The sequence below is a fragment of the Vulpes lagopus genome, chromosome 10 (genome assembly GCF_018345385.1).
Source record: "Vulpes lagopus strain Blue_001 chromosome 10, ASM1834538v1, whole genome shotgun sequence".
Classification (NCBI taxonomy): Eukaryota; Metazoa; Chordata; class Mammalia; order Carnivora; family Canidae; genus Vulpes; species Vulpes lagopus.
In genome coordinates, this window is record NC_054833.1 from 41,989,768 (window position 1) to 42,005,323 (window position 15,556).

At 52.7% G+C, this 15,556-nt stretch overlaps 1 protein-coding gene across 1 annotated transcript in view; it reads left to right on the plus strand.

The window, feature by feature from the left end:
- Nucleotides 1-14,690, plus strand: part of TMPRSS13 (transmembrane serine protease 13) — a 28,536-nt gene extending 13,846 nt beyond the window's left edge. Inside the window, exons 4-13 of the mRNA XM_041772025.1 lie at nucleotides 750-872; nucleotides 1,809-1,938; nucleotides 3,728-3,820; nucleotides 4,837-4,880; nucleotides 6,170-6,332; nucleotides 7,230-7,402; nucleotides 9,950-10,048; nucleotides 12,283-12,425; nucleotides 12,586-12,738; nucleotides 13,382-14,690. Of these exons, the coding sequence (XP_041627959.1) occupies nucleotides 750-872; nucleotides 1,809-1,938; nucleotides 3,728-3,820; nucleotides 4,837-4,880; nucleotides 6,170-6,332; nucleotides 7,230-7,402; nucleotides 9,950-10,048; nucleotides 12,283-12,425; nucleotides 12,586-12,738; nucleotides 13,382-13,408 (1,148 nt within the window). The 3' untranslated portion in view covers nucleotides 13,409-14,690. The remainder of the gene's footprint in view (nucleotides 1-749; nucleotides 873-1,808; nucleotides 1,939-3,727; nucleotides 3,821-4,836; nucleotides 4,881-6,169; nucleotides 6,333-7,229; nucleotides 7,403-9,949; nucleotides 10,049-12,282; nucleotides 12,426-12,585; nucleotides 12,739-13,381) is intronic.
- The last annotated feature ends 866 nt before the right edge of the window (nucleotides 14,691-15,556 follow it).

Sequence of the window (15,556 nt, forward strand, 5' to 3'; positions counted from 1 at the left end):
CAGGTTTCTTGGGCATCCAAGGCAAGGTGTCTCCAGGCAGGAGGGAAGGGATCCTAGCTTGAGAAGAGGTTACTGTTCCAGACAGAGGGGGTCACGAGGCTGACTTTCACGCATAGTTTGTAAAGCCTGGGGTCTTGGGAATCAGCCACCTCAATTTGCCCTTTGAAAGGACAGACATTTTAAGGCATAAAGACAAACAATGGGGTGAGAGCTGAGCAAAGAGGACATTGCTTGTTTAGGGGAGAGGGAGGATGAAGATCCAGGAGCTTCTGGGACCAAAAGACCAGCCTTTGAGAAGACAGCATGGGTAGTGCTTGTGTGTATGGACTGTGGAGACAGAAATTTCTCTGCTGTGACCCACAGAGCACAGGGATGACGGGATGCCAGGGGGGCTCTGAGAGGCTGGCTCTGGGATTCTGGAGGAGGGCTTTCTCTGGTTGCCACTCTGGCCAATGTAGGGCACTGGAGCTTCCAGTGCCCACCTCTGCACCTCCCTCCCTCTCTCCCCACCTCTCTCTCTCTGGGGGGCTGCTCGAGTCTGCCTGGTGCTGCCCTGCTTGCAGGAGCTTTCCAGAGCTTTCTGGAGCATTCCTGAGCAGCCTTTCTCTCCATACAGATGGGGGAAGAGAGCCCCAGAGTCCGAGAGGGATTGCAGGTCGGTGTCTCCGAACCCCCAGGGCCTCGGGCTGCTTAGTGTCTTGTCTCCCGGGGCTGGTGGTGACCCAGCTGTCTGCTTCACTGTTTTCCAGTCTACTTCTGGCGAGGCCACACGGGGATCAAGTACAAGGAGCCGGTGGAGAGCTGCCCCACCCATGCTGTGCGCTGTGATGGGGTCGTGGACTGTAAGCTGAGGAGTGATGAGCTGGGCTGTGGTAAGGACGCGGGGCATGAGTGCATGTGTGCTTGAGGGTGTGTGTCTGTGTGTGTGTGTGTACTCTGGTGACTGAAAAATGTGTATCAGCTCACATGGGAGCCAATGGACAGAGAGTCGGAGCTTTCTAGTCATAGTAGACTGGGGTCTGAAACTGGCTTTGAGTGCTGTGTGACTCGGGCAAGTCACTTACCTTCTCTGGGCTTCATTTTCCAAATTTGAAACGAGTGAACTGAACAAGATTAGTGGGTTCTCAGAATTTGACCGCTCCTGAGTATCAGATAAAATACAGCTACTCTGGCTGGAGGCAGGCGTGGGGTCCAGGGCCCGGTCTACATGTCCCTCGTCTTTGCCTAGCAGGTGACCTCCGACCTGGCACCCCTATGGTTTCATAAAGGTCAGTTTGTCAAGGGCTGGCCTAGGTGAGCCCAAAGATCTCTTTGAGCTCTGATCTTTGGTGGTTTTTTGGTGCCTTGTCTGTGTCCAGCATCATGTCGGTGTCTTTGGGGGCCTTTCACCTGTGTGTCATTGCCCATGACCACATCTCTCTGTGACTGAACACGTGGTCCGATCATAGCCTGTATTCCCCTCCTCACTCTCTTGTTCGGGCATGTCACTGCCTCCTTGGGGTGATGGCTCCTGGCAGTGCTCACCCCTTTTCCCAGCAACAGTCCCTTGGGGTCTGTTGCATAGACAGCTCTCTGCATGGCCCCCCGCCCCTGCCTTGGCTCTGCCTTTCCTTAGCATCCGGGGCTTCTGAGCCCTGGCTGGTGATCATTACCTCCTGGGTCTGGCTCCCTGACCTTCCCCAGGCCTCAGCGATTTTACTCCAAAGACCTGCATTGAGACTCAGGACAGGAGCATCTCAGAGCCTTACTCGGTACATTGCTCAAGAACTGGGTACTGAGACCTGCTCTGCCCTTCTCTTGTCCGGCAGTGAGGTTTGACTGGGACAAGTCTCTGCTTCAAGTCTACTCTGGGTCCTCCCACCAGTGGCTTCCCATTTGCAGTGACAGCTGGAATGATTCCTACTCGGAGAAGACCTGCCAGCAGCTGGGTTTCGTGAGGTAAACCTCCTCCCCTCCCTGCGCCGGGGATCCCAGCTTCAGGGATGTCTTGTGCTCTTTGCAAGGGCGTCTCAGGCTCATCATGGGAAACTCCTGTTAAAAGGACTCTTGAGGACCAGGGTGGAGGCCCTAGCTCAGGACACTCTTGAGTTATTCAAAGGGACAGTGGCCCTAGGAGCCGAAGTCTGGGAGCAAGTGTTCCTCATGAGGCCAAAGTCATGATTTGTAGACATGCAGTAGGAGCACAGTCCTGCATGATCTCTGCATCAAAGCGGCCTTGTGTCCGTGATCACATTTAATGATCATGGTGGCCCTGTTGGGGGGCAGGTAGGGCTTTGGGCAGGCCTTGTCTTGTCCTCACAGCTGGGAGATAGAGGCTCAGGCTCTGAGCTACAGCAGCTGTGGCTTGAGCTGGACCTCATCAAAGGGGGATGGAGAGGGGCAGCTGAGGCCAGCCAAAGTCTTAAAATCTTTGGCTCTAAAGATTTTACACCAAAGCAGATGCTGGTGGGAGGAGCAGGGAGCAGGATTATGACAGTCTTCCCCTTTGAAACAGTCCCCTGTGCTCCCCTTGTTTCCAGGCCACATTGCCAAGTCCATCTTTCCTCTCTGAGTTTTGGGGTTCACCAATGTGTGTGAGGTTGTGGCGAAGAGGGTTTAGGCTGTCAGTGCGGACTCTCTGCAGAAGAAGCACCTGAAGACCAGGGCTCAGAGGCTAGGACTTAGATGCTGCCCTCCGCTCTCACCTCTGCTGCAGAGTTCTGACCTGGGAGAGGGGAATCTGGGGGATCTGGCTGGAAGAAGTCAGAATAACTTTTATCACTGAGTCGTGCGACCTTATGCAAATCGGAGCCTCCCTTGGGCTTCAGAAGATAGTGTCATTTGTTCAAAGAACACAATTGAGATTTGATATGGGCCAGAGACCATGTGGCACCCTGACAAGATCCCTGCCCCTGGAGAACCTCCAACAAGGTGTTTGGTGGGAGAGGCTTAACCCGATAACCACAGCACGGTGCTATGTGTGAGGATAAGGATCTGCGAGAAGCGCTGTAGGCACGCAACAGAGGGCACCTGACTGCACCTGGCGGAGGGCAGGGAACGGAGGAGCCCCTAGGGAGAGGAACAGCCCACGCAAAAGGCACACTCTCATGCAAGGGCACACCGTGTTCTAGAAATGCACAGAAGTGCCACACTGATAGTGGTCCATAGATCAACCCCATCAGAATTGTTAAAATGCACCCCCAAAATCAGAATCTCTGGATTAGGATTTAAAACCTGCTTAACAAATGCCCCAAGGCGATTCTTATGTGCACTGTGGTCTGAGATCCAGGAGGCAAGTGCAAGGTGCTCAGACTTTAACGTGCAAAGCCATAACTTGGAGATCTTTAAAATGCAGAGTCTGGCTCAGCAGGTTTGGGGTCCTACTGCTGCTGGCCCGTGGATCACAGTTTGGCTAGAAAAGGGCCAGGTTAGTGTTTCTCGAACTTGCATATGAATCAGAATTACCCGGAGGAGAACCAGCTAAAATATAGAACCAGAGTTTCTGATTCAGTGGGTCTAGGGTTACGAGGACCCAAGAATTTGCATTTCTAACAAGTTCCCAGGGGGTGCTAATTCCGCTATCAGGCGAGTGCACAGGGCTCCTGGGGACAGTGGGTGGGAACTGAGTGTATTGGGCCTTAACCACCTCTGGTCGCTGCCAGCAGGACTATGATGCCTCTGGGGCACCGGGAAGGAGGGCAGTTTGTCTCAAGGGGGCTCATTCTTCTTTTGCTCCCCTCTCTTACAGTGCTTACCGGACAACCGAGGTGGCCCATAGGGATCTTGTCCACAGCTTCTCCATCTCCAAATACAACTCTACCCTCCAGGAAAGCCTCTACAGGTGTGGCAGTATGGGCCAGGCTGTGGGCCTGTGGGCAGGGAAATGGGGAGGGCTTTGAGTCAGGGAGTCTTGCCCCTTTGGCTTTTTGGGGACCCTGCCTCCTGGAGTCCATTGTGCATGTCCTGAGCATTCCAAAAACAGTCTTCATTTGCCATCTGTCTCCTGACTTGAAAGTTCTTACCGAAGCTTGGAGCAGAGACAGCCTCAAGGTCCAGGGTGGCCCAAGCATTTATCTGGGTGCCAGAGAGAATGAATAAACCTTGGGGCTGCCAGCCCGCCAGGTGTTTGGATTGGAAGCTACTGTAGGGAGTGGGCTTGGAGTGAGGAGGGAAAACATCATTAGGGTTAGTGGGAGGGGGAGCAGCCACAGGAGGAGGGCCAGGCGCATGTGGTCAGGGACAGGGAGGCGTGGCTGAGAGGCACCAGCCCCCTCCTGGGCCTTGCCATCTGTCATCTGTGCACTATGGCCCTGCCCTTGTCCCCAGCCCACTGAGGGGAGGGTGGAGGGGGGGCTCCACCAGCTAGCAGTGTTTACCTTGGGGAGGGAAAGACCGAGCCAGGCTCCCAGAGAAAAAGGGATGGAGAGGGGAGGGAGGAGAAGGGAATTAGCTGCAGCCCAGCTGCTTGCTTCCTGCTAGCTGTTTTGCATGCTGCATTGCCGGTGGAGCACTGAGGAACTGGCAGAGGAGGGTCAGGCTACCTGCTCAGCTGTGGAAAGGTGCTGGGACAATGAAGTCATGGGTATAGAGGACGTGGATCTATCTACCCAATGTGTGCAATCTACCATAAGAAAAGTGGGGGTGGAGGTGGGGACAAGAGTGGGGATGGTTTGCACTGAGCCATCCCCATTCCTGAAGAAAGCACCAGAAGGGTCTGTCTCTCTTGGAGGGAGATCAGAATCTTTAATCTCAAGCAAAGGAAATGGCATAGGAACTTAGAAGGAGTCAATCAGGGAAGGCTTCCTGGAGGAGATATCTAATGTGCCCTTTCCCCATCTTCCGTGTCCCTTCGTGCAGGTCTGAATGCCCTTCCCAGCGGTATGTCTCTCTCCAGTGTTCCCGTAAGAAGATGCTCTTCCTCCTGGACTGTGGCCTGTGTGGGGTGGGAGTCAGGGAGCAGAGGGGTGGGGCCTCTGTGGGGGAGATGGCCAGCCGTGGGCGTCCCGGCCAGGAAGATGGTCTTAACCAGCAGGCCTGCTTAGGGGCTGGGTTCCCTGTAAGGCACTAGGACAGTGTCAGGGTAGCACTTCCCCTTCTCCTGACTCCGCTCAGCCTAGCAACCTTGTTCATAGGGGGGCAGCCATTCAAATCTCTTGGAAGCTGGGTGGTAGGGAGGACTGGGGGAGCTAGTCTGGATCAGCAGAAAGCTCTCAGATCAATAGATGTGGAACTGGATCTAGGGCCAACATTTACTGAGTATATTCTACTCTTACTGACTCTTGATAAACAATTGCTTCTGGTTCTCGTGAGGCAGGTGCCATCACTGCCCACTTACTGATAAGAGACCAAAATGTTTGTCTTGCCTACGGTCAGACTGCTGGTAGGTGAGGAGCTGGTATCTGACCTTGGGCCTGACCCCAAAGCCCAAGCTGTTAACCAGCCTACAAGTGCTGTGTTCTCAGTGATGAAGGGCGGGGGATGCTCCCCAGAGCAGGTGGGCACAGGGCTATGGACAGGGTTGCTGTGGACAGAGTGTCCACCCCTCAGACCATTCTCCCCCTTCGAAGAAAAAAGGGCACATGTCTGAACAAACTCCAAGGACTGCCTTGTCCACAATTTTGGGGGGATGACTCCAGAACATGCTTGGAAGTGTTTCCTTGGGGGTACGTGCAGGGTCCCCAGTAGCACTAAATGACCCTCTGGGGATCCATATGGGCATAGACCCACCTGCATATCATGGAAAGTTAATTTCTCCTTTGTTCTGAAATGCTGTGACAGGGCTCATCAATTCAGGGTCACATCAGACTTGGTCTGCCTCCCCAGGCTCCTGATGGCAACCCTGGGATTCACCATCATGACCTTGGTGCTTGGTACAGTGCCCCAAGCTTCAGGCACTGAGAGAGCGCTGGTCAAGTTAAGGAAAGAATGACTGAGTAGGGGGTGGGGGACGAGGAAGCTGCCTAGGATGGAACTTCCCACCAGGCGATCCCAGAAATCTGACCCTCCCGGTGGGACCTCTGTCCTGGCAGGAAACAGCCAGGCCACATCAGATTCAGTGAGCAAAGCTGTGTCCGTGGGCCGAGGGGTGCCCTCAGCAGGGGGCTGCCTAAGCCTGGCCCAGGCCCAGGGAGCACGGGGGCGGCTCTGAGAGCAGCAGAGGTCACGGTTCATCTCTTCTGCTTCTCCCCAGACTGTGGGCTGAGGGCCCTGACCGGGCGGATCGTGGGAGGGGCGCTGGCCCCAGAGAGCAAGTGGCCCTGGCAAGTCAGTCTACACTATGGCACCACACACATTTGCGGGGGCACGCTGATCGACGCCCAGTGGGTGCTCACCGCCGCCCACTGCTTCTTTGTGTAAGTGCCCGAGGGGTGGGTGCCTCTGTGCCCCCAGGGTCGGGAGCACCAGGCAGGGCTCCTGGCAGACTGACTTGTCTCTCTGCGGAGGAGGGCTTGGGTCGGGAGATGGGGCCCCCAGGACCAGGCAGTGCTGGTGTGGCCGGGGCCATGATCTGCAGTTGCCATTTGGTCCTGGGACCATGCATTGGGGTTACTCGCTCTGAGCGAGGCCCAGAATGAGAAAATTAACCTTGATGGCCTGGAGGAGGGTGAGACAGGCTCACGAGCCTATCCCTGAAGAACGGGGTGAAATAAAGAGGCTTTGGGTTTGTTGCCACTTCCTCCAACCGGAGCTTCCAGGAGAGGAGCCTGAGGACTCAGGAATGCTGTCCCGGGAATGGAGGGATGGGGATCGCAGGCAGCGTGGTGCAGTCAGCTTCTAACTGTCACCAGCCAGGCTTGTCCCTTTGGGCTGGTGGGCAGGAAAGGGCTCTAAGGACAAGGCCTCAGGGGCATTGGCTTCCCCAGCAGTGAGTGAGTCTTCGGCAGGTCCCTTTTGTTCTGTCTAAAGCTCCATTTCTACTGAGGATAATACTGCTGAGAAGTGTCCTGTCCACCTCACAGGAAGGTTGGTGGCGTGCAGAGGAGACAATGGGGTCGATGCTTAGAGATTGCGCCCATCCCTCCTCTTTATTTTTGTGAGCTGCTGGGTGGCCAATTCCAGACAGGATTTTGGAGACAGGGGATTGTTCTGGAGCCCTGGGCTAAGATGGAAGGCTCCCTTCAGAGGTCATTTCATCCATCCCCCTGCCTGTGAGCTGGTGTTGCAGCTGCAGCTTCTCTTACGTGGCAGATGCTGCCAGGGGGCCTCCGCCAGACAAGAAGCTAGACTATGCTCCCTTGTGGCTCTTGCAGGACCCGGGAGAAGATCCTGGAAGGCTGGAAGGTCTACGCAGGTACCAGCAACCTCCTCCAGCTGCCTGAGGCAGCCTCCATCTCCCAGATCATCATCAACGGGAACTACACGGATGAGGAGGACGACTATGACATCGCCCTCATGCGGCTCTCCAAGCCCCTGACCCTATCTGGTGAGTCACAGCCACCCCAGCTCCTCCAGGCAGCCCCTGGGGCCCAGCCTTGCAGCATCCAGGGGTCCCAGAGCCTCAGCATGGTGGAAGTGAGAGGCTCTTGGGGATCATTTAATGGAACATCTCTGCTTTACCATGGGAGACACTGAGGCCCAGAGGCTGGAAATAAGGTTGTCCCAAATGACACATCTTACATTGCAAGTTGGTGACAGAGATAAGTCTTGGATACCGGTCTTCACCAATATAAATACACTGAATTGTTTCACTCCTTTATTGAGCACTTAACAGGGGCTGGGCTCTGCGGTAGGCATTTTACATCCGCGGTATCACTTACTCTTCACAGGCAATCCTGTGGAGCAGGTACTATTATTAGCTTCGTTTTATATTTGAGGAGATGGAGCTTTAGGGAGAGAAAATTTCCCAAGGCCACGAAGTAATAAGTGGCAGCTCCAGGACGGGATCCTGGTCTGTCTGCTTCCCGAGCAATGCTCTTCACACCAGGCTCTCTGCTGGCAAATTGCTATCACTGCAGTTGGGCACACAAAACGAGCACAGGTACAGACAGTGAATTGGCATGAGGTTGGCCACACGATAGAGATGCTAGAGGAGTTGTCAGGAGGAGATTAAAGAAGGTTTCATCCATTAATTCACTCACTCCTGTGTGTCCTCATCGGATACTTACTGTGTGTCTGCTGCTATGCAGTGCACCGTGCACTTGCAGTGGCAAAGAGAACAAAATGGGTAACACACACACACACAGTAGAGACCAATGACACGATGGTGGGGACAGCTGAGGGAGCCCAGGAGGCATAAATGGGGCTTCTCTGAAAAATGATAGGTAAGGTGGACCGAGTTTCCTGGAAGCCTTGGAGGGATCTCTGGTTAGTCCAGCCTTTCTCGTGCTCTGAGCCTGTGAGCTGGTCTTTCCTGGCACATTAATTACAGAGGCGGTGTCCGTTATGAGTCAGACACTAGGTCATCAGAGTGGGGTGACGAGGAGGGGGAAAGGGCACTAGAGCCCCGCCCACCTGCGGGCCAGCATCCCCCCCAACCACTCCTCCTCTGCTGGGCCTCCCAGTCTGTTCCGTGGAGCCCCTGGGACTACAAGGTGAGGGGTGGTCCTCTGCTCACCTAAGAGGGGCCCGTCAGTCTGCAGGACCAGAACAGGCCTTTCCAACCTTGCCAAACCCAGACTCCATTTGACTAACCATCCAGATCTCCCATCACTTCCAACTCTCCTTAATGTTATTTGGAATTCCAGATCAAATTAAGTAATTTGTAAAGCTATTATAACGTTGCATATGCTTTTCAGACAATGGCAGTCCCTCTCCAGACTCTGATAGGCTCCTGCGTAGGAAGCACACCTCCAGTCTGAGAATCACGGCTTAGATTTACGTAGTCTTCTGATCAGACCACGTGCCCTAAATTTTGGTTTAGAAATCAGGGCAGAGTTTCTTAAACTCCTCTGGCGGGCGGAGAGCCCTTTCAAGTCACAATACTATCTGAGAAGACTTGTGAAAACTCACTTATGAATTTAACTTCCTCATAAAAACGAATGGAGGATATAATTGTATCACATGTTTTGAAGACCCTACATCTTAAAAATGAGCATATTTTAAGAAATTATGTTTTGCATTTTTTTGGCTAATAATTGATGCCATACCTTTATTTCTTTTTTGTTTGTTAATTCTCTAGCAGACAAATATGTTAGACCCCAATACTTGAGCCCAATTTGTAGTAGAAGAATCTAGAGTTCATTCCCTCTCCCACACTCCCTTCCACTATGTCGCTTCTTCCTTTCTTCCTTAGGTTTGTTGAGTAGTTTGTGTCAGGCACTATTCTAGGTGCAGTAAGCTGCGGTGAGCATAACAAACACTTGGGAACACTGCAAACATTCTATCAAGTGATATTTTTGTCTTGCAAATTGGAGTTTGGTGGTCTGTGCCCTAGTTTGTCTAAAGATCCCAGTCCTAGAGGGGGCTGTGACAAGGTGTACAATAGTACCTTCTAAATGCAGCAAGTGAGCAGTGGTTCTGTGCCTCTAGGGATGTGCTCTTCCCACTTGGAGAGCTTGTATGACCTGGAGGGAGTGTCTCAGGCCATTACCAGCCCGGAGGTGCTGTCCCCAAACCAGGCTGGACACATGACTGAGAGATGCCATGGTGATAATGCCTGGGACTTAGCCTGCTGCTGCTCCTTCCTCTGATGGGTGGGCATGGAGGAAGCTCACTCTTTAGAAGGGAGACCCTTATGACCATTGGGATTGGCTTGACATTGGGGAGCTTCCAAGGCATATGCTTCTGCCCACATGGCCCCCACTGAGATCAGAATGCTTGAGGGACTCCAGCAGCAACTTGAATGCTGAGGGCCAAGATAAAGTGACTGAGTTTCTTGCCTGGTCAGTTTGAGGCCCTGGAAGATTCAGAACCACACTGGGGGCAAGGAGGGAGGGTCCTTGGACATTGATACCCCTGTCCTTTCACACTACCACCCCAGCTGAAACATCCAGCCTTGTCCCTGCTCTGATGCCTTGAGGTCTTATTGCAGCTCACATTCACCCTGCCTGCCTCCCTATGCATGGACAGACCTTCAATCTCAATGAAACCTGCTGGATCACAGGTTTTGGCAAGACCAAGGAGACTGATGGTGAGAGGCAGAGATGCTAGGCTGTGTCTCTGTGTGTGTACACATGTGTCTGTATGGAGAGTGTGCGGGTGATGTGTCGGGGTATATAGAGGAGGGCCTATCTAGATGAGGTTTTGGGCAGAGAGCTCCATGGGCCTGGGTGTGGATGTGTGTGTTCGCCTCACCCCTACACACAGCAGACCAGTTTATGTCACATCTCAGAGCACCTATTAGAAACTTTTGGTTTCCTGAATTCCACCCTTGACCCGTTCTCCCCATTTTACAAATGAGGAAACTGAAGACCTTTGGGGCTATGTCACTTGCCCAGGGTCACCCTGGTAGTTTCTGATAGACAGAACTAAGTCTAGAATAATCTAGAACCTGTTGGCTGGTGCTATCTGCATCATACATACCACTTTCTCACAGAGCCTCAGTTGTTTCCTACGCTCTGGGTTGACACTTCTGTTGAGAAAGACCCCCATTAAATTGAAATTACTCTGAATTTTTTTAAAAAGTGAAAAGAAAATGAAAAAAAAGACTTTTTTGCTTGTTTTTTTAGCATATGCAGCTTTAGTCAATCAAAAGAAAAAGTACCAAATGTACAAGTGAAAAAAATACCAACTGTTGACACAGGCTTAACCAATCTTAGGTACTTTTACATACAGCTATAGAAGTTCAAAAAAGCTCTCCTATAAGTGTATACAAAATGTGTTTATATACAGATCTGTTCATAGGGACCTATACGTTTATTTCCCCAGAACCCTCAGGTGCCACCTCCTGGTGAAGATACCAACACTTCACTCACGTATCTTAACAAAAAGAGGAAGAGTATTTCCAGGATTGACAACACTGTGCATTCTGTATTCAGACCATGTAGGCACCACTTGGTTGGCTAAGATCCTTCCATCAACGCAGACCACACGAGGTGCCTATGGCCCCCTAAATTCAGATCACACCAGGTGCCTGTGGCCCCTAAATTCAGACCTCAGCACTAGGTTCCCGTGACCCTCTAAATGCAGACCACACCAAGTTTCTACATCCCCCTACATGCAGACCATACCAGGTACCTGTGTCCCCCTAAATGCAGACCACACCAGGTGTCTGTGCCCCCCTAAACAGCTTGGCACAGAGCGCTCCAAAGTAAGAGCCTATAAACTAACCTGAGAGAAATCTGTATATTTACCTGAGTCTATGTCAAAGCCGTTGGTATGACGATGCCCTCCAGCCAAGACTACCTGGAGACCCCCTGTAGTCGAACATGTTGGGTTCATTTCTCACTGCACTGAGGGGACCATATACCATGGAGAACCATGGAAATCTTAATAACAGAGTGCTAGAAAGGACTTCTCAGAGGACCTGGATGGTTTGGGGACGGGTGGGGGGGGGGTGGTTCAAAGAAGTGGAAGATTTCTCTAGATTGGATGCTTTCAGGAAGCAGGGTTAATTCAATGATTCGACATCCTAATAATCCCATCTAGGATTTAAGAATAGGAGTTAAGAATAAACCGAATCTGAAACTATAATCAGTGAAGAAGCAGTAGCCACTCGTATTGGCTCGGAGAAGGGACGGTTAGCTTTTTTGTGGTTTGTAGCCTACCTTGTTTTCATTTATGCTTAAACAAGATTACGAAGCGGTCTTCTTCTGCCTTCCTTCATCACTATTAGAGAGTGGTATTCTCTGATGTTGGTTCTATAGGATTGTTTATGCTTGGCTCCAGAGTACCTGGCTGGCCTCATTGTCAGCCTTTGACCAATTGCGGGGGTCAGGGCCACCTTTCCCTTGCTCAACAAGATGGAGTGGTGACTGGCCCAGGAGCAGCCTTGTTCTGGTCTCAGCTCCATAACTGACTAGTTGTGCAACTGTGGGCAAGTCACTCCTTCGGCCATGAGTTTCTCCAACTGTAAATGGATTAATTATACCTCTTTAGGGCACATAGTTACTGGATATGAACGAAATGATGTATTTGATGATGCTTGGAATACAGGATAGCACTGTGCAACATGAAGGCAGCGCGATAGGCTCGTGAGCTTGTCTCTGCACGTGTATGTGTCTGTGTTACGTGTAGGGGCTTGTGTGTGGTGCGAGGCTGTGAGTGCCCATATGTCCTGGGTGGCCAGCCATGGGACTGGTACCCTCCACTCCCAGGAAGGAGTGAGTCTGAGTCACTGGAGAGCAACTAAAAGGTCGAGAAGCTGTCCAGATCTGGTCTCACTCGTTTCCCATCATCTCTTTCCTCAACTCAACTTCACTGAAGAGAAGACCTCTCCCTTCCTCCGGGAGGTGCAGGTCAACCTCATCGACTTTAAGAAATGCAACGACTTCTTGGTCTATGACAGTTACCTTACCCCAAGGATGATGTGTGCTGGGGACCTGCGGGGAGGCAGAGACTCCTGCCAGGTGAGGCTGCATCTGGGTGGGGCTCAGGTCCTGGGGGCCGGGGGCTAGGGGTGGTGGGGGAAGGCTGGGGTGCTGGGTTCGGGGTGAGAATCAGGTGCCCACCACTTCCTGCTCAAGGACCACCTCTCCCACCCTGCTGAGATGTGTGCTCCCCTCACAGGGAGACAGCGGGGGACCCCTGGTCTGCGAGCAGAACAACCGCTGGTACCTGGCAGGAGTCACTAGCTGGGGCACGGGCTGTGGCCAGAGAAACAAGCCCGGTGTGTACACCAAAGTGACAGAAGTCCTCCCCTGGATTTACAGCAAGATGGAGGTGAGAGCCTGCATGGGGGCACTGCACGGGGCAGACTGGGAACTCCCAAGGTGGGGTTCCTGGAAGAGGGCCCAGGCCTCCCCTCACCCCCTTGTGTTTGGGGATGTTCAGAAAGTATGGAAGATCGGGACAGGACAGGAATCAAATGTGGGGCCAGCCCCAGCTGCCTGTGTTTCCCTCCGTTTCCTTCCTCTGAAGGGCTGGAAGGGGTGGGCCCAGGCTGGGTGCTGGCCTGGGAGCACCGTCCTCTCTGCAGGGCTGGCCAACGCGTGAGCTCACACAGCCCATTGGAGAACACACGTGTGTAGGAGGCCTCCCTCCTAGCAGGAAGTTAGTCTCACAGCAGATCATCCCCCCTGCTGCTGACCCAGGGTGGTCCTGCCTTCCCTGCACCTGCCACCTTCGCTGTAAAGCAGGAGCGTATATTCACCTTCCCTCCTCTGCCTGAGCGAGGGGGGGAGTGCAGAGAGCTCAGGTGGCTGCTCCAGAAATCCACCTAGTGGGTCTCCCTGCTTCCATGGCTCCTCCCTGCTACCTCTCTCTGAGGAGCAGTGCCTGTGACAGCTGGGCTGAATTTTAGGCCCTGAACCCCCACCTTCGACACCTGTATCCCTGAGCCAGCCTCACCCTGTTCTCTCCTCAGAGGGAGGTGCACTTCCGGAAATCCTAAGCAGCTATCCTGTCCCACCTCACAGCACTGGCTGCTGCAAAGACTCTGACCGGAGTGACTGGGCCACCTGCAGTGTCATCTGGGCTAAAGGCCACCAGGCACCTTTGTTACTCCCACCTCCACCATCTGCTGCCTCTGTGAATGTGCACACGTGTGTGCATGTGTGTGTTCGTGTGCATGCATGCACACATGTATGTGTTTGTTGCTTTCCCAAGGTCTTCAGAAACCAGGAGAGCCATCAGTTCTTCCCAAATCCCAGGCTGGAAAGCACCTGGCGTTAACAGTTTGGGCACTGTGGAGGTTCCTGCAGGGGCATCCATAATAGAAGGAGGAGAAGCCCAAACAGGGCCCAGAGAAGGGCCTGGAAGTTCCCATCAAGAATTCTTGCTCTTCTGACCCTGACTCAGAGACTAGCCCAGATGGAGTAGCCACCAGCAGCCCAGGTGACAGCCAAGTGTTGGAGTACCTGGGCTGTCCCTAGCAGAAGATGCTCCCGTTGGCATTACCAGTCTCCTGCCCTTTCTTAGACCTCCTGCTGGTACACAGGTGGGCTGCACTGTGGCTGTCCAGGCTCACAACTGTTCTTGTCTGGTCACAGGCAGTTGGAGCAGATTTTTATTTTATTTTTATATTCAAGAAATGGAAGTAGATGCATTTTTTAAAGATACTCCAGAAATTCCGGGAGCCTGATGAGCCAGCATCCATCACCCCCCAAACTCCAAGGGACTCATGGGAGTTGCGACATTCCAGAGCTCTGCTAATATTCCTGACATCAGAGGACCAGAGGAAGGAGCCCCTTTGGGGAACTCAGGGAAGGGAGTCCATATGTGGGCTGGCGAGCAGATCCATCACAGAGAACCACACCGTTGCTGCATCCAAAGGCCACAACCAGGATATGAAGAAATGGCTGCTGCTTCTCTGTGGGCCTCAGAGCCTGAGAGAGTCGAGGTGGACAGGCCCCCACCTTGTACCCAGCGCTGTCCCAGGCCTTGCAGTTTCTTTCCAGCCTCTCCGCCTTTCAATGTTTCAGTTGTTTCAGAAACCAGGAACTGCCATGAACACTGCCGTGGAGAGAAAGCTGACACTGTCCCCAGGCCCTCGGAACAGCCATGTTCAGGATCTGGGTTGCCCTGTTCCTATAAGCCATCAGCATGCCTGGCGTCCATGCAGCTAGAGGCCCAGGCCTTCCCCAGCCTTCCCTCTGGGGCACCTGTTCCTTGCTCCGTCCATTCTCTCTCTTTCCTTGGGCCTGCATCATGGTGCTATGACTCTCAGGGGCAAGGTCCAAGCAGGTCAGCCCAGCTCAGGCAGGCAGCTGCCCCGGGGGCTAGACCACCCTGGAAGAGCAGGCTGGAGTTAGTTAGCAAAGCTGGGTAGAGTCCGAGGGGGCTGGCTGCATGTTATCAGGGCTGGGGGGGCGGGGGTAGGGGTGGGGTTGGGCAACATTCATGTCTACGGCAGCCCCGGCGATGATCTTTGGCAATAAATGTTTGTGACCTGAAAAATTTGTGATTGGATATCCTGATGCCAAGGTTGAAAATTGAGATTGCCCACCCAGGTGCCCAGACAGCCTCAGTTTGGATTCTTAGCTTTGATTCCTCAGCTGTGGGTTCTGCATATTTATTTAGCCAGCCAGCCACCTACCCACCATATCAGTGTCTACTCTGAACCAGGTACTCATGCCAAGCCCAGGGGTACAAAGATGAGGACAGTGTCCTCAGGAACTCACGATTGTGGTCCAGTGTAGGAAGCTATGATGAGTATGGACACCATGATTAGAAGCTACCAATCGCACTTGGAGAAGTCAGGGAGGGTTTCACAGAGGAGGTGAGGCTTGAAAGGAATCTTTAAAAAGTAAGTAAACCTTCACAAAAAAACAGACAGAGGTGGGTGAAGGGCACTCCAGTGCTTGTTCTTTCTCCTTTTCCTTCTTCCTCTTTCTCTACCTCTGCCTTTATCAAACTCGGCAAGAAGTATGATTATAAGAAAGCCCGAAAGCTTACTCAAGCATTTCCAAGAAACTTAGATAGGTGGTCCCATTGACTTCTGAAAGATCTATCCCTTCCTTTTTTTTTTTTTTTTAAGATTTTTATTTATTTATTCATTAGAGACAGAGAGAGAGGCAGAGACACAGGCAGAGGGAGAAGC